Genomic DNA, 22839 nt, shown 5'->3' on the forward strand with positions numbered 1-22839 from the left:
GGAAGGTTGCCTATCTCCACTTCATTTAGTTGTTTTTCTGGGGTTTTATCTTGTTCCTTCATCTGGTATATAGCCCTCTGCCTTTTCATCTTGTCTATCTTTCTGTGAATGTCCCCTTGTTATTTTTTAATCAAAGTTATTCATGCACATAGTCTACAGATTCAAATCGTGGGTAAACAACATCTTTCCTCCCACCCATCTGTCCACTTCTCCAGCCCAACATAGCTCTTTTAAAAAGAATGATTAGGGCTTCCCTGGTGGCGCAGTGGTTAGGAATCCGCCTGCCAATGCAGGAGACACGGGTTCGTGCCCCGGTCCGGGAAGATCCCACATGCCGCGCAGCGGCTAAGCCCCTGAGCCACAACTACTGAGCCTGCCCGTCTGGAGCCTGTGCTCCGCAACGGGAGAGGCCGCGACAGTGAGAGGCCCGCGCACCGCGATGAAGAGTGGCCCCCGCTTGCCACAACTGGAGAAAGCCCTCGCACAGAAACGAAGACCCAACACAGCCAAAAATAAATAAATTAATTAATTAATTTAAAAAAAAAGAAAAAAAAGAATGATTATTATTATTTTGGCCTCGTCGTGCATGCCGGATCTTAGTTCCCCAACCAGGGATCAAACCCGTGCCCCCTGCAGTGGAAGTGCAGAGTCTTAACCACTGGACCAGCAGGGAAGTCCCCTGGTTGGTGTATTTTAAAACCACTACATCCACTTCCCTTTGCAACCACAGGTAGCTAAATGCATGTAAGTGGATATTCTGTGTGGGGCTTCTGGAAAATTCTTTGCAGGAAACTGACCCAGCAGCAGAAGAGCCATTTGACCCTCCACCTTCCTCGTCCTTCCTGTCTGAAACATACCATGATCAGAAATCTTGGTCAGGAAGTAAAACCTGTACCTGCAGACAGAATAATGTTCGTCGTGACCCAGAGGTTGTACTGAGTCCTTTTTCTCTCCAAGTTTAATATGGCCAAAAATATACATGCATAACATTTAAAGACACAGTTTTACAAAGCTTGGGGTGAAAGAACAGTAGTTTTCTCCCCACCCACCTCCTCATTTCCCCTTCAGGAGAGGCAAAGCAATTTTAGCTGGATCTTTCCCTCCATAGCTGTAAATAATCTACTTATTGCTACTTCTGGATCTTTCTGTTGGGGCATTATGTATTGAGACTCCCACTTAACAGGAAGAGGATGCAGCTTTCTTTCATTTCCTCACCTCCTCCCTCTCACTGTGTACATGTGCCCCCTTACTATTTACCAAGAGACTTACAAAGTCATTTTGGTTAGATCAGTGGTCAGTGTTTACATTCCTGTGACTCTGTTGGCACCATTCACCAGCCAGCCATGTGGTGTATCCGTGAAGGGTTCTCCTTTTTGCATATCTTTATGTTTTTCCTGGAGATAATGATCATCCTATTTTGTATTTGTTTCATTTTCTCTTATGAAAACGTACTCATATGTACTTCTTATGAACTGGAATCCTGAGTTCTCTGTCCCTTGACAAAATCTCTCAATACATTCAGATGCACCCAACTTTCTATTCGTTTCACTTTCGTGGAGATTTTGCCCCTAGCTGTCCTTTACGCCAGCCCTCCCTTTCCTTCCCAATGGAAAGGTGGTTGAAGCCCCCAGGTAGTTGTCTCTGTGTACAGCTGTCACCTCTCAGCCTCCCATTTTTTGTTGTTTTTTAATTCAAGACCCATTTATTCTCTAGTTCAGCCCACATGGAGACACCCTCCTTGAAAAGGTGTTAGATCCTTCCATTCACTTTAAGACCTTGTGCTGAAAACACGTGTTCCAAGGTTTCAACTATGAGATCCACATTCTTAAAGCACTAATTCTTAAACCTCATCTAGATCTCTCCCCTTGGATGGGGGCAGATGACCCAAACACAGCGAAGAACAGCTCAGGACTGTGGGCTCTGCTCGCCCAGAAGACCTTGTAGCTTCCCTGACCACCCGGCTGGAGCCAGGATTAGGGCCCTAAGACGAAGGGCGTCTGGTGGGTTACCGCCACCGCAGATGAGACACGCTTCCTTCGGGCGCCTTCCTGCCACCACTGCCCCCAACTCCTGTCCTCTTCACTAGGCTGGCTGTCACCTTTAGTTTCCCTGGAGTTTGGGGATTCCAGACGGTCTCTGCTCACACTTCTTCTGTATCCCGCCTGCTGCCTCAGCACTGCTGATCCCCACCAGGGGGGAAAAGCACACAGAACTGCTTTGCAACACACCAACGTTCCACACAAAAGTTATTTTATAAGCCTGCAGGTTCTTTTTTATCAGAGGACATTCCCAAGGCCGTGACTTGCCCCGGCTCCCCACTGCCCTTGCCAGTCCACTGGAGGGCCGTGGCCGAGGTGCTGAGTTGGCACACCCCCTGGCTCCACTCCGGCGCGCTCTCCTGGAGAACTGAGGGCGGTGCCCTGGGCGCATCAGCAGGATCTGTCCCGAAGCCAGTCCTAGAGTGACAAGAGCCACACCTGCAGGTCTCTTCCACTGACCAGCGCACAGGACCGAGCTGGGCGCACCGACCTTGGTCCGGACTGTGTCGGCTGGTCATTCTTGCCGAGGTTCACAGGCCAACAGCCGCTGTCCTCCCTTCCCTGCTCATCACCGCACCAGCGGCTCACTCCTACCTGCTGCCGTCACACGCCTGGCAACCTCGTGTTCCGGGGCCAGCCGAGAACTGAGACCCCAGCAGGCCCCTTAGTTCCCAATAGGCAAACTCCGCATCAAACTACTGCTGTCTAGCCGTGTTCTCGAGGCTTCAGAGCCGGGAAAGTGCGGAGAGCACAGCAAGCTGCGGAGCCCCCAGGCCCGGACCCGCGATGCTCCGCGAAGGCGCCGGAACCTCGCTGCATGCCACCCCCCAAAACAAGCGGCCTCTGCGCCCACCTGTCTCGCGGACCTGGGCGCACCTCCGGCCACCGCGGCCCAGGACGGAGGCGCGGGGCTCAGCCGGCCGGCGGCGGGCGCTGGGGCGGGCGGGGACCCGGGCTCCAGCCCCGAGGCAGCGTGGACCCGCCGGGCCCACCTCCGTTCCCGCTGCCCGGAAAGCCTGCCTCCCATTTTTTGTCCCACCTCCAGAAGCACCTGGTGCCATGGATTCCCGAGCTGTTTGGTGGTTCTGAATTCAATGAGTTTCTTCTATAGTTTTCCAACTCCAGCCTAGGATTCAATGTCTGGGGTTTACTAAGAGGTTACCACATATCCAGTACCTAAATTTGTCTTCGCTCTCCTTTTCTTTGTCCCTGAGGGTTTACAACTTTTAAAAATCCTTTAAAACATAGTGGTTAAGGTCCAGAGGCCTGGGATCATGTTTTTGGCGCTGCATTCCCTGACTACGTGATCTGAAGACAGTTGCTTTTCTCGTTATGTCAGTAAAACAGGGGTGACAGCAGTCCCTACCCCATAGACTCAATTAGATGACAGTGAGAAACTAAAGGGTGAATGTTGCTCAAGTGCCTAGAGCTGTGTGACACACACCAGGATATGCCATTTGCATGGGAGTAGCTGCTGCTAGTGGGTTTAGGAAGGGAGCCACATTCAAGTGACACATTCTCCAAGCTTGATGTGTCAGCCATACATTCAGATGACATTTTTGCCTGACCAAACTTGATCTAGTATTTTGTCTAGCTGAGTTCCTTTCCTATTTTTCTTGCCTAGCAGGGCTACAGATAATTCAAATGACACAAAGGGTCCACACATCTTCTGTCTTGCCTGACTTTGTTTTTTGTTTTTTAATTAATTACTTAATTAATTAATTTCTTTATTTTGGGCTGTGTTGGGTCCTTATTGCTATGCGCGGGCTTTCTCAAGTAGCAGCGAGCGGGGGCTACTCTTCGTTGCGGTGCACGGGCTTCTCATTGCAGTGGCTTCTCTTGCTGTGGAGCACGGGCTCTAGGCACGTGGGCTTCAGTAGTTGTGGCTCAGGGGCTCTAGAGCACAGGCTCAGTAGTTGTGGCGCACGGGCTTAGTTGCTCCTCGGCATGTGGGATCTTCCCGGACCAGGGCTCGAACCTGTGTTCCCTGCATTGGTAGGCGGATTCTTAACCACTGCACCGCCAGGGAAGTCCCTGTATACACATTTAAATGTTTTCCGTGATCCTGGAGCCCTCATAAGGAAATAAACGCAAAGAAACAGCTAAACCTTCAAGCTAAGAACAATAAAAGCAATTGTGGAAAAGTAACTAATATGTGGGGAGGCTAAAGGAAGATAAGAATTGTTTTAACAAGGCCTGTTTTCATTGAACTCTCTAGGTCTCAGCTTGCTGATAAAAATGTTACTTTCCTTGGGTACAAGTAGGGTGTCTTTCACGTAGCAGTTTTTATCTCCTGTTTTCAGGAGAAAAGGGGAGATTAGAATGCCCTTCCTGTATTTGCTGCTTTTCAAGTGCTTTTAGCTCAAAATAATCCTCAGGCCAAAGGGGCATATTCTGTTGGTGGTGGTGGTGTTTAATATTTATTTATTTAGGCTGTGCCAGGTCTTCACTGTGGCATGCGGGATCTTCGTTGCAGCATGCAAACTCTTAGTTGTGGCCTGCGGGATCTGGTTCCCTGACCAGGGATCGAACCCAGGCCCCCTGCATTGGGAGAGTGGGGTCTTACCCACTGGACCACCAAGGAAGTCCCAAAGGGTAATATTTTGGGTGGCATATTTGTCACCCTTCAACACACACACACACATATTTACATCCATCTTTCTTTCTCTTTTATGTGTATATAATACTCATCATTCACAGAGGGCAAGTAGGACTCCACTCATACAAGGTACCCGGAACAGTCAAATTCGCAGAGACAGGAAGTAGCATGGTGGTGGCCAGGGGGTGTGGACAGGGGAACAGGGAGCCAGTGTTTAGTGGGGACAGGTTTCAGTTGGGGAAGGTGAAACAGTTCTGGGGATGGATGGTGGTGAGGGTTGCACAACAATGTGAATGTACTTGAGCTCACTGAACTGTACATTTAACACAGGGTTATAATGGTAAATTCCATGGTTTTCTATTTTAACACAAATTTTAAAAACTTTTTAAAATAATCCTCTCCAGAAAAACCCCAACTCATGCAATCATTACTTCAAACGGATACTTCCATTTCCAGTCCGATGTCACAGGCTTCACGGCCCATTTCTTTGGTGCACATCTATACGTCCCTCCTCTGACAGGGAGAGAGCAGCTCTGGACTTCCTTCCATCGCTGACACCCACATGGCATTTCCTGCCCCCGGAGACGCCCCCCGCCCCCGCTGGGCTCCAGCACCTCTCAGGGACCCTCACCCCTGCCCAGACACCTCCTCCCACGTCGGGGCTGCGCTCCCCTCTGTCCCGCCGCCCTCCTCGCCCCCCTCCTGAGGGCCAGCCTCTGCTGAACGCCCTCCTCCCCGGCTCCCTCTGACACCCCAGCTGACCCAGCCCTGGGGGAGGGGCGCCCCCTCAGCCCCCTCACCCCACCCTGCGGGCCCCCCACCCCCCAGAGGCAGCACTTACTCACCAGCATAACAGCTGGAGCACCCAGGTGCTCAGAGGAAGGAGGAAAGGAAGGCAGATGAGGAGGACTGGAATTGGAAGTATCCGTTTGAAGTAATGATTGCATGAGTTGGGGTTTTTCTGGAGAGGATTATTTTAAAAAGTTTTTAAAAATTGTGTTAAAATAGAAAACCATGGAATTTACCATTATAACCCTGTGTTAAATGTACAGTTCAGTGAGCTCAAGTACATTCACATTGTTGTGCAACCCTCACCACCATCCATCCCCAGAACTGTTTCACCTTCCCCAACTGAAACCTGTCCCCACTAAACACTGGCTCCCTGTTCCCCTGTCCACACCCCCTGGCCACCACCATGCTACTTCCTGTCTCTGCGAATTTGACTGTTCCGGGTACCTTGTATGAGTGGAGTCCTACTTGCCCTCTGTGAATGATGAGTATTATATACACATAAAAGAGAAAGAAAGATGGATGTAAATATGTGTGTGTGTGTGTTGAAGGGTGACAAATATGCCACCCAAAATATTACCCTTTGGGACTTCCTTGGTGGTCCAGTGGGTAAGACCCCACTCTCCCAATGCAGGGGGCCTGGGTTCGATCCCTGGTCAGGGAACCAGATCCCGCAGGCCACAACTAAGAGTTTGCATGCTGCAACGAAGATCCCGCATGCCACAGTGAAGACCTGGCACAGCCTAAATAAATAAATATTAAACACCACCACCACCAACAGAATATGCCCCTTTGGCCTGAGGATTATTTTGAGCTAAAAGCACTTGAAAAGCAGCAAATACAGGAAGGGCATTCTAATCTCCCCTTTTCTCCTGAAAACAGGAGATAAAAACTGCTACGTGAAAGACACCCTACTTGTACCCAAGGAAAGTAACATTTTTATCAGCAAGCTGAGACCTAGAGAGTTCAATGAAAACAGGCCTTGTTAAAACAATTCTTATCTTCCTTTAGCCTCCCCACATATTAGTTACTTTTCCACAATTGCTTTTATTGTTCTTAGCTTGAAGGTTTAGCTGTTTCTTTGCGTTTATTTCCTTATGAGGGCTCCAGGATCACGGAAAACATTTAAATGTGTATACAGGGACTTCCCTGGCGGTGCAGTGGTTAAGAATCCGCCTACCAATGCAGGGAACACAGGTTCGAGCCCTGGTCCGGGAAGATCCCACATGCCGAGGAGCAACTAAGCCCGTGCGCCACAACTACTGAGCCTGTGCTCTAGAGCCCCTGAGCCACAACTACTGAAGCCCACGTGCCTAGAGCCCGTGCTCCACAGCAAGAGAAGCCACTGCAATGAGAAGCCCGTGCACCGCAACGAAGAGTAGCCCCCGCTCGCTGCTACTTGAGAAAGCCCGCGCATAGCAATAAGGACCCAACACAGCCCAAAATAAAGAAATTAATTAATTAAGTAATTAATTAAAAAACAAAAAACAAAGTCAGGCAAGACAGAAGATGTGTGGACCCTTTGTGTCATTTGAATTATCTGTAGCCCTGCTAGGCAAGAAAAATAGGAAAGGAACTCAGCTAGACAAAATACTAGATCAAGTTTGGTCAGGCAAAAATGTCATCTGAATGTATGGCTGACACATCAAGCTTGGAGAATGTGTCACTTGAATGTGGCTCCCTTCCTAAACCCACTAGCAGCAGCTACTCCCATGCAAATGGCATATCCTGGTGTGTGTCACACAGCTCTAGGCACTTGAGCAACATTCACCCTTTAGTTTCTCACTGTCATCTAATTGAGTCTATGGGGTAGGGACTGCTGTCACCCCTGTTTTACTGACATAACGAGAAAAGCAACTGTCTTCAGATCACGTAGTCAGGGAATGCAGCGCCAAAAACATGATCCCAGGCCTCTGGACCTTAACCACTATGTTTTAAAGGATTTTTAAAAGTTGTAAACCCTCAGGGACAAAGAAAAGGAGAGCGAAGACAAATTTAGGTACTGGATATGTGGTAACCTCTTAGTAAACCCCAGACATTGAATCCTAGGCTGGAGTTGGAAAACTATAGAAGAAACTCATTGAATTCAGAACCACCAAACAGCTCGGGAATCCATGGCACCAGGTGCTTCTGGAGGTGGGACAAAAAATGGGAGGCAGGCTTTCCGGGCAGCGGGAACGGAGGTGGGCCCGGCGGGTCCACGCTGCCTCGGGGCTGGAGCCCGGGTCCCCGCCCGCCCCAGCGCCCGCCGCCGGCCGGCTGAGCCCCGCGCCTCCGTCCTGGGCCGCGGTGGCCGGAGGTGCGCCCAGGTCCGCGAGACAGGTGGGCGCAGAGGCCGCTTGTTTTGGGGGGTGGCATGCAGCGAGGTTCCGGCGCCTTCGCGGAGCATCGCGGGTCCGGGCCTGGGGGCTCCGCAGCTTGCTGTGCTCTCCGCACTTTCCCGGCTCTGAAGCCTCGAGAACACGGCTAGACAGCAGTAGTTTGATGCGGAGTTTGCCTATTGGGAACTAAGGGGCCTGCTGGGGTCTCAGTTCTCGGCTGGCCCCGGAACACGAGGTTGCCAGGCGTGTGACGGCAGCAGGTAGGAGTGAGCCGCTGGTGCGGTGATGAGCAGGGAAGGGAGGACAGCGGCTGTTGGCCTGTGAACCTCGGCAAGAATGACCAGCCGACACAGTCCGGACCAAGGTCGGTGCGCCCAGCTCGGTCCTGTGCGCTGGTCAGTGGAAGAGACCTGCAGGTGTGGCTCTTGTCACTCTAGGACTGGCTTCGGGACAGATCCTGCTGATGCGCCCAGGGCACCGCCCTCAGTTCTCCAGGAGAGCGCGCCGGAGTGGAGCCAGGGGGTGTGCCAACTCAGCACCTCGGCCACGGCCCTCCAGTGGACTGGCAAGGGCAGTGGGGAGCCGGGGCAAGTCACGGCCTTGGGAATGTCCTCTGATAAAAAAGAACCTGCAGGCTTATAAAATAACTTTTGTGTGGAACGTTGGTGTGTTGCAAAGCAGTTCTGTGTGCTTTTCCCCCCTGGTGGGGATCAGCAGTGCTGAGGCAGCAGGCGGGATACAGAAGAAGTGTGAGCAGAGACCGTCTGGAATCCCCAAACTCCAGGGAAACTAAAGGTGACAGCCAGCCTAGTGAAGAGGACAGGAGTTGGGGGCAGTGGTGGCAGGAAGGCGCCCGAAGGAAGCGTGTCTCATCTGCGGTGGCGGTAACCCACCAGACGCCCTTCGTCTTAGGGCCCTAATCCTGGCTCCAGCCGGGTGGTCAGGGAAGCTACAAGGTCTTCTGGGCGAGCAGAGCCCACAGTCCTGAGCTGTTCTTCGCTGTGTTTGGGTCATCTGCCCCCATCCAAGGGGAGAGATCTAGATGAGGTTTAAGAATTAGTGCTTTAAGAATGTGGATCTCATAGTTGAAACCTTGGAACACGTGTTTTCAGCACAAGGTCTTAAAGTGAATGGAAGGATCTAACACCTTTTCAAGGAGGGTGTCTCCATGTGGGCTGAACTAGAGAATAAATGGGTCTTGAATTAAAAAACAACAAAAATGGGAGGCTGAGAGGTGACAGCTGTACACAGAGACAACTACCTGGGGGCTTCAACCACCTTTCCATTGGGAAGGAAAGGGAGGGCTGGCGTAAAGGACAGCTAGGGGCAAAATCTCCACGAAAGTGAAACGAATAGAAAGTTGGGTGCATCTGAATGTATTGAGAGATTTTGTCAAGGGACAGAGAACTCAGGATTCCAGTTCATAAGAAGTACATATGAGTACGTTTTCATAAGAGAAAATGAAACAAATACAAAATAGGATGATCATTATCTCCAGGAAAAACATAAAGATATGCAAAAAGGAGAACCCTTCACGGATACACCACATGGCTGGCTGGTGAATGGTGCCAACAGAGTCACAGGAATGTAAACACTGACCACTGATCTAACCAAAATGACTTTGTAAGTCTCTTGGTAAATAGTAAGGGGGCACATGTACACAGTGAGAGGGAGGAGGTGAGGAAATGAAAGAAAGCTGCATCCTCTTCCTGTTAAGTGGGAGTCTCAATACATAATGCCCCAACAGAAAGATCCAGAAGTAGCAATAAGTAGATTATTTACAGCTATGGAGGGAAAGATCCAGCTAAAATTGCTTTGCCTCTCCTGAAGGGGAAATGAGGAGGTGGGTGGGGAGAAAACTACTGTTCTTTCACCCCAAGCTTTGTAAAACTGTGTCTTTAAATGTTATGCATGTATATTTTTGGCCATATTAAACTTGGAGAGAAAAAGGACTCAGTACAACCTCTGGGTCACGACGAACATTATTCTGTCTGCAGGTACAGGTTTTACTTCCTGACCAAGATTTCTGATCATGGTATGTTTCAGACAGGAAGGACGAGGAAGGTGGAGGGTCAAATGGCTCTTCTGCTGCTGGGTCAGTTTCCTGCAAAGAATTTTCCAGAAGCCCCACACAGAATATCCACTTACATGCATTTAGCTACCTGTGGTTGCAAAGGGAAGTGGATGTAGTGGTTTTAAAATACACCAACCAGGGGACTTCCCTGCTGGTCCAGTGGTTAAGACTCTGCACTTCCACTGCAGGGGGCACGGGTTTGATCCCTGGTTGGGGAACTAAGATCCGGCATGCACGACGAGGCCAAAATAATAATAATCATTCTTTTTTTTCTTTTTTTTTAAATTAATTAATTAATTTATTTATTTTTGGCTGTGTTGGGTCTTCGTTTCTGTGCGAGGGCTTTCTCCAGTTGTGGCAAGCGGGGGCCACTCTTCATCGCGGTGCGCGGGCCTCTCACTGTCGCGGCCTCTCCCGTTGCGGAGCACAGGCTCCAGACGGGCAGGCTCAGTAGTTGTGGCTCAGGGGCTTAGCCGCTGCGCGGCATGTGGGATCTTCCCGGACCGGGGCACGAACCCGTGTCTCCTGCATTGGCAGGCGGATTCCTAACCACTGCGCCACCAGGGAAGCCCTAATCATTCTTTTTAAAAGAGCTATGTTGGGCTGGAGAAGTGGACAGATGGGTGGGAGGAAAGATGTTGTTTACCCACGATTTGAATCTGTAGACTATGTGCATGAATAACTTTGATTAAAAAATAACAAGGGGACATTCACAGAAAGATAGACAAGATGAAAAGGCAGAGGGCTATATACCAGATGAAGGAACAAGATAAAACCCCAGAAAAACAACTAAATGAAGTGGAGATAGGCAACCTTCCAGAAAAAGAATTCAGAATAATGATAGTGAAGATGATCCAGGACCTCGGAAAAAGAATGGAGGCAAAGATCGAGAAGATGCAAGAAATGTTTAACAAAGACCTAGAAGAATTAAAGAACAAACAAACAGAGATGAACAATATAATAACTGAAATGAAAACAACACTAGAAGGAATCAATAGAAGCATAACTGAGGCAGAAGAACGGGTAAGTGACCTGGAAGACAGAATGGTGGAATTCACGGCTGCGGAACAGAATAAAGAAAAAAGAATGAAAAGAAATGAAGACACCCTAAGAGACCTCTGGGACAACATTAAACGCAACAACATTCGCATTATAGGGGTCCCAGAAGGAGAAGAGAGAGAGAAAGGACCCGAGAAAATATTTGAAGAGATTATAGTCGAAAACTTCCCTAACATGGGAAAGGAAATAGCCACCCAAGTCCAGGAAGCGCAGCGAGCCCCATACAGGATAAATCCAAGGAGAAACACACCGAGACACATAGTAATCAAATTGGCAAAAATTAGAGACAAAGAAAAATTATTGAAAGCAGCAAGGGAAAAATGACAAATAACATACAAGGGAACTCCCATAAGGTTAACAGCTGATTTCTCAGCAGAAACTCTACAAGCCAGAAGGGAGTGGCATGATATACTTAAAGTGATGAAAGGGAAGAAACTACAACCAAGATTACTCTACCCAGCAAGGATCTCATTTAGATTTGATGGAGAAATCAAAAGCTTTACAGACAAGCAAAAGCTAAGAGAATTCAGCACCACCAAACCAGCTCTACAACAAATGCTAAAGGAACTTCTCTAAGTGGGAAACACAAGAGAAGAAAAGGACCTACAAAAACAAACCCAAAACAATTAAGAAAATGGTCATAGGAACATACATATCAATAATCACCTTAAACGTGAATGGACTAAATGCTCCAACGAAAAGACACAGGCTTGCTGAATGGATACAAAAACAAGACCCATCTATATGCTATCTAACCCCCAATGTGATGATATTAGGAGGTGAGGCCTTTGGGAGGTGATTAGGTCATGAGCGTGGAGCCCTCATGAATGGGATTAATGCTGTTATAAAAGAGACCCCAAAGAGCTCCCTTACCCTTTCTGCCCTGTGAGGACAAAGTGAGAGGATGGCCACCTATGAACTAGGAAACAGGCCCTTACTAGACACCGAGTCTGTAGGCACTTTGATCTTAGACTTGCCAGCCTCCAGAACTGTACAAAATGTTTGCCGTTTAAGCCATCCAGTCTATGGTATTTTTGGTATAGCAGCCTGAACTAAGACAACGAGAAACTCATATGGGGGGTCCTTGTGTGGCTTCTGCTCTTCATTCTGCTTTTAAAACTTGAGGCACACCTGTGGGCAGTGGAAAAAAATTAAAATACAGGAAATAACTCTAATAGCATTCATTTCTTTCCCTGCTAAATCCATGTGTTGTCTGGAAATAAATTCTTAAAAATAAATTGGGAATGGGGTCATGTTTGTCTTCTGAGAATCTTCAAGAGCAACAGTAAAAATAGCTAATATTTCTTGAAAAAAATAAAATAAAATAACAAGGGACTTCCCTGGTGGCGCAGTGGTTAAGAATCCGCCTGCCAGTGCAGGAGACACAGGTTCGATCCCTGGTCCGGGAAGACCCCACATGCCGTGGGGCAACTAAACCCGCGAGCTACAACTACTGAGCCCGCGTGCTGCAACTACTGAAGCCCGCGCACCTAGAGCCCGTGCTCCGCAACAAGAGAAGCCACCGCAGTGCAATGAGAAGCCCGCGCACCGCAACGAAGACCCAACACAGCCAAAAAAATTAAAATTAAATTAAATCATAAAAAAAAATAACAAAAGTATGAAATTAATACCAAAAATACCTCCACCAATTCTTTGGCACTTCTGCTACCATGAGGTGGAGGCTTAAATGCAGGCCAACCTCAGTTGTTCACTCATAACAAATAGAATGTAGCCTGAAGAGATTTGGCATGACTTCCCAGAGCAGGTTAGAAAAGAGGAGGCAGCTTTCATCTGGTGAGCTGAAAGGGCACTGGCTTTTGGAGCCCTGAGCTGCCGTGAAGGAGGTCTGGCTACTCTGAAGATGCACAGGCTTCCTAGGAAGGCTGTGTGCAGGTCACCCAGATGATCCCAGCCCCGTAGTAACAGAGGTTGCCCAGATACCATGGAACCTTAAGACAAGCCATTCCCTCTGTGCCCTGTCCGAACCCTTGACCTACAGAAGCCATGAGCCCACACACACACAATGGCTGTTTTAAGCCGCAAAGCGTTGGGGTAATTGGCTTCACAACAAAAGTAACTGGAACCCGGGGAAATGCAACAGCCACATGGCCGTCCTGGACTGAGTCAGGAGTCTGATTAAGAAAGAAAGTGGCAGTGGGTGTTGGGTGGTCAGCTGGTGCTCCCTGTCACAGGCCACCCCTTTGTCTACAATAACATTCATCTGTCCTCTTCCTCCCCTCCCCAGACCACTCACCTCCTCTTCCAACGGAGACAACCCTAAGCGCCCATCTGGTTACTGTGTCCAGCCCAGAGGCCAGGATTTTGGTGGAAGACACACACAGTCCTCTTTGTCACGCCCAGCCAAGGCTGGCCCTAGACACCCAATAAACTAAGGTGAAGGCATTCTTATTCAGGAAACGGGAAACAGGGCAACGTGCAGCAGACACTGGTCCATAGCAAAGGTCAAGCCCACTGGACATGAAGATCAAAGACTGGTTCTGGTTCTGCCTCCAGGGAGGTTCTTCTTGTCTTCACTGCTTTCCAAGGCCTCATCTGGGGGGTAGGGATGTTGGAGAGGATGCTCTTTTTGGGAACCACGGTAGCCCGGATTCTGTAACATCAGAACCCCAAGTTTGATTTATTCCCCCACCATTTTGAAAATGTTCACACTTACAGAAAAGTTAAAAGAAGAGGACAACGAACACCTGCAGAGACGTCATCTAGGCTCCCAGGTGCGTCCTATTTCCCACATCTGCCATTTCTCTCTGGGAGCCATTGGAAGGCAAGTTGCAGACATCATGACACTTCACCCCTAAATACTTCAGTGTGCAGTTTTTTTTAAATTTTTTTGGCTGCACCAGGTCTTCGTTGCAGCAGGGGGGATCTAGTTCCCTGACCAGGTATCAAACCCGGGCCCCCTGCATTGGGAGCACGGGGTCTTAAACTGGACCACCAGGGAAGTCCCTTCAGTGTGCATTTTTGAAGCATAATTCTCCTATATAACCACAGTACAAATCACACCTAAAAATACTAACATAAATTTAATCATGTAATTATTAGCTCACACGGACACCTCCATTTCCAGTCCGATGTCACAGGCTTCACGGCCCATTTCTTTGGTGCACATCTATACGTCCCTCCTCTGACAGGGAGAGAGCAGCTCTGGGCTTCCTTCCATCGCTGACACCCACATGGCATTTCCTGCCCCCGGGGAAGCCCCCCGTCCCCGCTGGGCTCCAGGACCTCTCAGGGACCCTCACCCCTGCCCAGACACCTCCTCCCACGTCGGGGCTGCACTCCCCTCTGTCCCGCCGCCCTCCTCGCCCCCCTCCTGAGGGCCAGCCTCTGCTGAGCGCCCTCCTCCCCGGCTCCCTCTGACACCCCAGCTGACCCAGCCCTGGGGGAGGGGCGCCCCCTCAGCCCCCTCACCCTACCCTGTGGGCCCCCCACCCCCCAGAGGCAGCACTTACTCACCAGCATAACAGCTGGAGCGCCCAAGTGCTCAGCGGAAGGAGGAAAGGAAGGCAGAAGAGGAGGAGAAACAGCAAATCAGTGTTCTCACAGCGCAAGATGGAAATGTACAAGGTTACTTAGGACTTGCAGAGACAGTGGAAATACTTAAAACTCAACATGTCAAAATCCCACATTCTGATTACAATGTTTAAAGGGGTTTAATGAACTCAGTTTATCAATGGAACCAAATATGACAGCAACTGCTTCTCCTTAGCAAGTGATTGGGTTGATACAATTTACTATATTTATAAATAAAACTGTAAGGTTTCCAGTGGACTTCCTAGCTTCAGAAAAAGGTCACATTTGGGGGAATTCCCTGGTGGTCCGGTGGTCAGGACTCGGTGCTTTCATTGCCGAGGGCCCGGGTTCAATTCCTCATCAGGGGAAACAGATCCCACAAGTCAAGCACAGCAGGGCCAAAAAAAAAGGTCAGATTTTTAAAACATGTCATTTTCCTCATTGGTAAATGAATTTACAAAACCAATCCAGCCCCTGAATTATCTTCACTGTATATGAAAACCAACCCAAAGTCTCCAAGAAGCTGCCATGGACAGAGCCTGGGATTTTCAATTCCTACAAACACCGTGGTACACTTAGTACTCTTCGCCCCAGTTACTTCTGAAGGAGGGGAAAGCCAGCCAACTCCGCCCGCTGGGCAGCCCTCTCTTTGTTTTCATGGCAAATGAACTTGGTGGCTCTTCAATGCTGAGGAGTGACAGTGTTTCCTGGGGCAGGCGGAGGGGGACTGGCTGTTTCAGGGGCTAAAACTTGATTGGGGTGGTGGTTGCCCAGGTCTGTATATTGTCAGGGCTCATGGTAGTGTTCTGCTAAAACCTGGATGATTTACGAGCGTGACCTACAGCTCCAGAAAACAAAAAGAGTATTGGGAAATAAGGACATCCACCACTTATTTAGAGGTGAAACAAAAATGCTCCTAAGCATATTATTCCAGAACTGATCGAAGATAATCAACACAAATGAATAAGAATCCAGCCAGGATGCCCATATGTGACTTCTGAGAAAAGAACTAGCAATCAAACTGGCAACAGACTGAATGCAAACATTTGGCCAAACATCCAGGTCAAGTCAGGACTTGCAGGGCGGAAGCATGTGGAGAAATATCCCACCACAATGAGGAAATCAGGGAAAAGATGAGCTAGTGGGATACACAGCAATATACAGAATGAGGTATAGAAAAGGGACACCCTTAGTGATCAGAGTAATGGAGTCCACCATCCTGGGAAACTCTCCACCCGAGTAGATGTTGGTGGTACCACCTCAGACTCCACTGTCCTCTCTATTGAAAGTCCCGATGAGGTGCCCTTGGCACACAGAGCGGCTCCAGCCCAGGCCCTGGCCCGTCCTTGCTGTGAGGCCTTGGTGAGAGGCTGGCCCTCTCTAAGCCTGCTTTCTCCTCTGCAAATGGGGGTGCCTGCAGCCCCCAACGAAAGGCCTAAATGCAGCTGCCCAGCCTCCCTGTCCGAGGCCCTGGCTCCTCCAACTGCCCTAGCTGCGTGGTCAGGGGCCTGGAGGGAGGCTGGGCCGCCCGCGAGGCTGTGGCTCAGGTTCTGAGTCTGCTTGTCTCCACCCAGAGTTTCCGTTCCTGGCTCTGCCCCAGGCCTCTTCTCCCTCTGCCGGCTGGGGCGCCAATGGGGGTGGGGTGCGGGGAGTAGGGCGGTGGAAACGGAGAGGGGGCTGCTAGGAGGGGCTTCTGCCCAGCTCCCCCACCTGCCCGTTCCCTGTCTTCCAGAACCCTCTTTCAGCATTCTCCCTCTGACCCCACCCTTCATACCTGGATTCCTCTTCTGGAGTTTTGGGCTGTGGGGAGTGGAAATGGGCCTGGGTGGAGGGTCCCACTTTTTTCTCTTCCTTGGTCTGGCTGGGGGGAGGGTCCTAGGACACCCCTCCTTCCCCACCCCCTTGTCCTGAACATCGGATGGGAGAGAGGAAGGGTTCTGGGAGGAGGAGGGAGAGAGACTCGAAGGAGAGAAACAGGAACACGTCGGGGGGCGGGGGGACAGAGACACAGGACAGCCAGAGAGACAGAGAGTCAGAGAGACTAGGGCATCCTGGAGACAGAATAAACCAGAGAGAAACTTCCAGAGATCAAGGAAGCCAGAGACACAGTCCCCGTGGTTCTGCACAGCTGTGTTTTTTGGGCAAACTGCTTCTCATTTCTGAGCCTCAGTTTCCTTATCTGTCAAATAAGGGGGATCAATGGCCCTCCTTCAGTGGCCTGTCTGAGATCAGTGGTCTCTCGCACATGCTAAAAAGGCCGGAGGCTTCGTTAATGGCAGCTGTGTTATCTTTTATTCCTTCTTTCATCCATATTAACAGAGCACTTATGTGTGCCAGGCACTGCACTAGGCACCAAGGAGACAGCCTTGACCATCAGGCAAAATATCCTGCCCCTCTGAGCTCCCTTTTCTATTATTATTGTTGTTGCCATGGTTATTATTATATTACAGAAGCATAAACTGGAATTTCAGTGCAGACACATCCTTAGCCCTAGTCAGCAGGTCCCAACCTGGGAGAGAGGGTCCAGAGTTGCAGCCCACAGCTTAGCCTCTCAGGACTCGAGTTTTCCATGATGAAATGGGCATGAGAGTGTTTTCTCTCCGCCAGGCACCAGGAAGGTAAGGCTGGAGGGATGGTGGCTCAATGAGCCTTCTCTGATGTGATTTTTTTTAAATAAATGTATTTATTTATTTTTGGCTGTGTTGGGTCTTCGTTGCTGCACACAGGCTTTCTCTAGCTGTGGCGAGCACGGGTTTCTCATTGCAGTGGCTTCTCTTGTTGCACAGCACGGGCTCTAGGCCTGCGGGCTTCAATAGTTGTGGCACTCAGGCTCAGTAGCTGTGGCACGCAGGCTCAGTAGTTGTGGCTCGCAGACTCTAGAGCGCAGGCTCAGTAGTTGTGGTGCACGAGCTTAGTTGCTCTGAGGCATGTGGGATCTTCCTGGACCAGGGATCGAACCTGTGTCCTCTCCCTTGGCAGGTGGATTCTTAACCACTGCACTGCCAGGGAAGTCCCTATAATGTTATTATTATTGTTATTGTTAACTGTTCCTATCATTATTAGCTCAGAGGAGAGGGACCGTACACCTGGGAATACTCAGGGATTGTAGGGGTGTCAGAGGCCCTAGAAGGAGGGTGCTGGCCAGCATGGCCCCAGGGCCAGGGTCTGTGCCAGGTGTGGGTGGTGGGTGTGGAAAGGGGTGATGGTGAGTCACCAGGGCCAGCCACGCCCTGCTTTTACTTAAGGTCCCAGCAGCCATACCCACCACCACCACTGCCTGTCCGCTGTTCCAACCATGGCAGGGAGATATGTGAGTGCTTCGGGGGTGTGGAGGTGGGGAGGTTTTGGACCGAAGGCTGCACCGGAATGGGGTAGCGGCTGGGGTTTGGCTGAGGTCTCCTGTTTCAAGGAGAAAGTGGGTGTTCGGGCGTGCTATGACGTTCTGGGCTGTTGCTTCTGGGTTGACCCAATCCATCCCATGCTCCCATCTCCCCCTTGGTGTTTCCCCCTTACTTTCTACCTCTCTGAATATCTTCCTGTTGATTCTTTGTGTTCCGCTCTCCAACCCTTTCCCTACGCCTGGCTCTCTTTCCTTTGCCTCTGTGCCCTTTCTGCTCTCTGATTCTGCTGGTCTGGGTCCTGGTCATGTTCTCCCCGGCGCTGACCCATCTGTCTCTCTCCTCTGCCTCCCTGATCCACTTTGGCCCCCGCACTCCTGCTGCTGCAGAATGTGCCTTACAGGACCTCGCTGCCCGATGGCTTCGGAGTCGGCACCGTGATGCTTGTTCGTGGTGTTGTCCCCAGAGGGGCTGACAGGTGAGACCCCAAGCCTCAGCGGTAAGGGGTGGGAGGTCTCCAGGCTCAGCTGACCTCACTTCTTATAGCCCAGAGAACGAAGCCCCAGGCCAACTTTGCCCACCAGGATCTTGGAATCCCCAGGCTATTTCCCACCTTCTGGAATCTGATGTCTTCACTCATTTGTCCCAGGACAGTGTACCTGGGGTCCCTGCATCCTTCTAAGAATCTGGGGGATCCAGGGCAATCCAAGGTTCTTACTTATAATCCTATGACTTCCAGTCTGAGTCTGAAGCAACTGTGGAAAAACAGCCTGTGAGTCAGAGGTGCCCTGGGCACCTGGGAGGCCTCAGCAATCAAACCTATGACTTCCTGGGTCGGGAGCGTCAGGATTTCTGGGAATCTACGGTGCCTGGGAATACTGGGGTCCCTGGTGTTGTCCCCAGCCCTCTGGGCACTGGGGGATCAGGAGCACTCTGGTTGGGAACAGGAGAACACTTGGGAACCAGGAGCACCCTGGTCTTCAGGACCATGACTCCTTGGCAACTCCCAGACTCTGGAAATGAGGGGGACCCAGGCCGTAGTCCAGTGCCCCTCGCCTAGGTGGATGTGGGTCTAGGTCCCCAGTTGGTTTCTGGATGTCCTGGAATCTGGGCTCCTTGGCCCCCAGTCCACCACCCCTCCTTCACTGGCGTGTGGCTCTCAGGTCCCTGTAAACTTGGATGTGCTCTGGCAATCGGTAAGTCCTCTCTCCGACGCCCCCTCCCATCCGCCACCTACCAGGTTCTACATAAACCTGCTGTGCAATGACGAGCCGGAGAGTGAGACCGTCCTGCATTTCAACCCCCGGCTGGATGAATCCACGGTGGTCTTCAACACCCTGAAGTGTGGCGAGTGGGGCCCAGAGGAGCGTGGCTTAGGCATTCCCTTCCAGCGTGGGCAGCAATTCCACCTGCTCCTCGTCGCCAGCAGAAAAGGCTTCAAGGTGCGTCTCTGCCACAGGGGTGGCCGCCAACACCCAGGTCTCTTCCCTTGGCAAGGCCAGGAAGGCCCTTGGCGGAGGTGGGGAGCAAAGGCACGGCCAAGGCTGGGCAGGGCGTCCCCAGTCCCTCACCTCCCGTGGCGCAAGCGCACTAGAGGGCAGGCATATGGCGGTGGCAAGGACGCGAGAGCAAGAGCCCAAAGGGTGGGTGTCCAGCGGGGAGGCGTGGACATCCCGGACCCTATTCCCTGTCCACTGGCGTCTGACGTAGCGGCTCTGGGGCAGGGGAATGGATGGGTTGGGAGACAGGACCCAAAATAAGTCCCAGCAGGGAGTGGTCGCTGTAGACCCTCCACCACCCAGGCCGTTCTCCACTTTCAATCTGTGCGTCACAGTGAGGCGGTGGACGCGGGCCCCGTGGAGACCACATCCACCGCCAAAGCTTAAAAAGCACTCCCGTGCCAACAATGAACTCATTGAATCCTCACGGCAAGGGCTTAGAATCAAGAGTAGCCCTTTTCCTTAATGCGGGGTTGCGTGGGTGCCGAGGTCACGCAGCGTGGGTACGAGTCGGGAATGACCCCGCAGTCGCCTCGGGAACCCTAAACCCTGTCTCCTCGCCCCTGCAGGTTGTGGTCGGGGACTCGGAATACCACCACTTCGTTTACCGGCTCCCACCAGAGCGCGCGCGCTTGTTGGAGATGGGCGGGGACGTGCAGCTGGAGTTGGTGGAGATCTTCTGAGCCTTCCCAGGAGGGCGGGTGAGGACGGGGTGCAGGGGTCTTGGGTGGCAAATAAAGTCTTAGCTTCTCATCTGTGCGCCTCCTGTGTGTCTGTGTCTCCTTCACATAGGCGAAGATAGCAGGCTCAGGGAGGTGAAGTCACTGACTAAGGGTCACACAGCGATTTCGTGGCTGGGGCGGGTCCTGGCCTGGATCTCCGAGGGCACTTTGTGTCCCTGGAGGCCTGAGGAGGGTCACGATCTGGCGGGGGTGGGGCTTTGGCTTGCCCCCCTGCAGCACTTTGCGAAGCAGCCAGGTGGTAATGAGGTGGGGGGCGACTTTAGGGAAGTTGCAGGGGCCCAAGCCATCCCTTGGCGCCTGCTCCCTGGGTGTAAGGGACCCCCCAATCGGTACGTCTGCAAACAGGTCCCTTGGAGACCCCAGCCTCGTGGAGAAGATGCGTGAATCTCCGGCTCCCCGCGCCGATGCCCGAGGCTTCATCCCTCTCCCCCGCTTCCCCGGCCTCCCGGCGCCTGCAGACAGGTGGCGCAGGGAGGGGCTTGGAAGCCAATCTGGGCGTCGCCGCCCTCTTATCTGTCCCCGAGTTGGGACCGGCCCCGCCAGTTCGCGCCCCGAGGCAGACGCGTACTGCAGCGACACGGGACGCGAAGGGCCGTGCTCCTGTGACCCCGCTGCTGTCTAAAGCGCCGTTCTCACACTTCTTCCTCCTCGGCTCACTCAACTGCCCTGCGACCCCGGCCCTACCCGAGGGATTCTGGAGGGGGAACGGGGAGCGGGGTACATACAGAAGCCCAGTCAGCCCTGAGTACCAGGTGGGGATTTTCTGGTTTCAGGGGGGTGGTTGGGTTGTCCCTAAAAGGCCACTCGTGGGAGAGGAGCCCAGACCACGGGAGCGCCCCCGAATCCCGCACCCACAAGGCACTCGCATCGGCTGTGGTTCTCAGCAGCGGACGGAGAGGGGGTTGGAGGGCGCGTGCCAGCAGCGCACCACGTGTTGGAAAGTCCGGAGCCGCGCCCCTGCCGGATGTTTCTCGGCCTGGAACCTTGTGAAACCAGTGACATGTTGCCCCCTCCTGGCCGCTGCCAACATTGCAATCTTGGCAATCGGTGCAGGAGCAGGGGCCTGTTTTCCTTGGTTTCACCTTAAAGAGAGGTGGAAAATCCTGTGGGACCACCAAGCCTGGGCGCCAGTTCGAGCCCTTTCAGGACCTGAGCTTTTTCTGCACTTTGCAAACCGCCTATAGCTACCTTTCCCCATGCCGGCCTTTCTGAATATGTTTCTGGGGGGCTGTGGAATGAGGGGTCCCCTGCGGAGATCTGAGAAAATCTGGCATCCCTTGGGACTCCAGGGCTCATTGTTAAATGAATTAATTTTTATTTTATGTGTGTTTTCATGTAGTTATTGAACATTAAAATATGTTTGTAAAGATAACATACTATACGGTTCGAATTTCAAAACATACAGTGGAAAGTAAGGCACTATTGGCACAATCACAAAGGGGGTTGGATTCTGCCGTTTAGATGGTAATGATTCATCAGTGTTAATTTCCTGGCTTTCACCTCTGTCTTATCGTGTATATAGTGGAGAATGTTCTTATTTATACAAAATACAAACCATTTGGAGGTAAAGAGGCAACATGATGGCAACTTATTCATAAATCGTTCAAGAAAAAACTGAAGTTTATATTGTACTTAAATTCTTTTGTCATTTCAAGAAATATATATATATATACATTATATCACATATGTATGATATGATCTTATATGTAGAATTCCCTAAAGATTCTCCCCCCCCCCCATTGCTAAAACTTGAATGAATGAATTCAGGAAAGTAGCAGGACACGTAGTCAACACACAAAAATCAGCTGCATTTTCCTACACTGAGACTTTGTTTTTGTAACGGAGATATATATATATATATATACTGCTTCATTCATTTTGCTGGCTTCCCAGGGCTCCACTGCAAGGAGTAACACAACTAAAGTCACTTGAACCCGCTGGATGTCTACTGGTGTCACAATCATCTCCTACATACAAACTACACTTCAGTGAGTTTCCTTGGACCTACCTACATTAGCCCAAAGCTTTTACCTTTTTTATAATCTCCACTGTGATTAGAAAATATATGCTTAAAAAAAAAAGTAGGAAAATATATGCACACTTATTGTACGGTTTTGAATAAGAATTTTAAAATCACCCATAATTTTACCACTCTGAAATAATCACTCAATATATTAGTGTGTTTCTTTCTAGTCATTTTTCTATAATAATTTATCTACATTGTACATTTTGGGGAAAATTGGAATATATATATTTATATACCTATTTAGCTAACATTTCCTGTGTCCCTACTATGTGTTAGTTACTGTGCTAACCATTTGTTCAATCCTTAAAATGACTCTCTGAGATACTTTCTTTTTCATTTATAGAAAGACAATATTTTTTATTTAAAAATTTTTAAAAATTTTTTTATTGAAGTATAGTTGATTTACAGTGTTGTGTTAATCACTACCGTACAGCAAAGTGATTCAGTTGTGTGTATATATATATACATATATATACACACACATTCCCTATTTATTTATTTATTTATTTATTTATTTATTTGGGGCTGCACTGGGTCTTTGTTGCTGAGCGCGGGCTTTCTTTAGTTGCGGCGAGCGGGGGCTACTCTTTGTTGTGGTGCGCGGGCTTCTCATTGCGGTGGCTTCTCTTGTTGCGAAGCATGGGCTCTAGGTGCGTGGGCTTCAGTAGTTGTGGCATGAGGGCTCAGTAGTTGTGTCACGCGGGTTTAGTTGCTCCGCGGCATGTGGGATCTTCCTGGACCAGGGATCGAACCCATGTCCCCCGCAGTGGCAGGTGGATTCTTAACCACTGCGTCACCAGGGAAGCCCCCCATTTTAATTA

General features: G+C 50.5%; 1 protein-coding gene across 1 annotated transcript; it reads left to right on the plus strand.

Moving 5' to 3' along the window:
- Positions 1 to 17629: 17629 nt before the first annotated feature.
- Positions 17630 to 20004, plus strand: LOC118885667 (galectin-7-like). Its single transcript, XM_036834522.1, has 4 exons — positions 17630 to 17722; positions 18140 to 18228; positions 18991 to 19192; positions 19819 to 20004. The coding sequence occupies exons 1-4, from the start codon at positions 17708 to 17710 to the stop codon at positions 19930 to 19932; spliced, it is 420 nt and encodes a 139-aa protein (XP_036690417.1). The 5' UTR covers positions 17630 to 17707; the 3' UTR covers positions 19933 to 20004.
- Positions 20005 to 22839: the final 2835 nt, after the last annotated feature.

This window comes from Balaenoptera musculus, chromosome 19, assembly GCF_009873245.2.
Source record: "Balaenoptera musculus isolate JJ_BM4_2016_0621 chromosome 19, mBalMus1.pri.v3, whole genome shotgun sequence".
NCBI classification, from domain to species: domain Eukaryota; kingdom Metazoa; phylum Chordata; class Mammalia; order Artiodactyla; family Balaenopteridae; genus Balaenoptera; species Balaenoptera musculus.

Excerpts from the sequence above, each read along its gene's own strand:
- LOC118885667 (XM_036834522.1), top strand. Across the intron at positions 18,229-18,990 it reads GTCCCCAGAGGGGCTGACAG|GTTCTACATAAACCTGCTGT; the intron begins GTGAGACCCCAA and ends GCCACCTACCAG. Across the intron at positions 19,193-19,818 it reads CCAGCAGAAAAGGCTTCAAG|GTTGTGGTCGGGGACTCGGA; the intron begins GTGCGTCTCTGC and ends TCGCCCCTGCAG.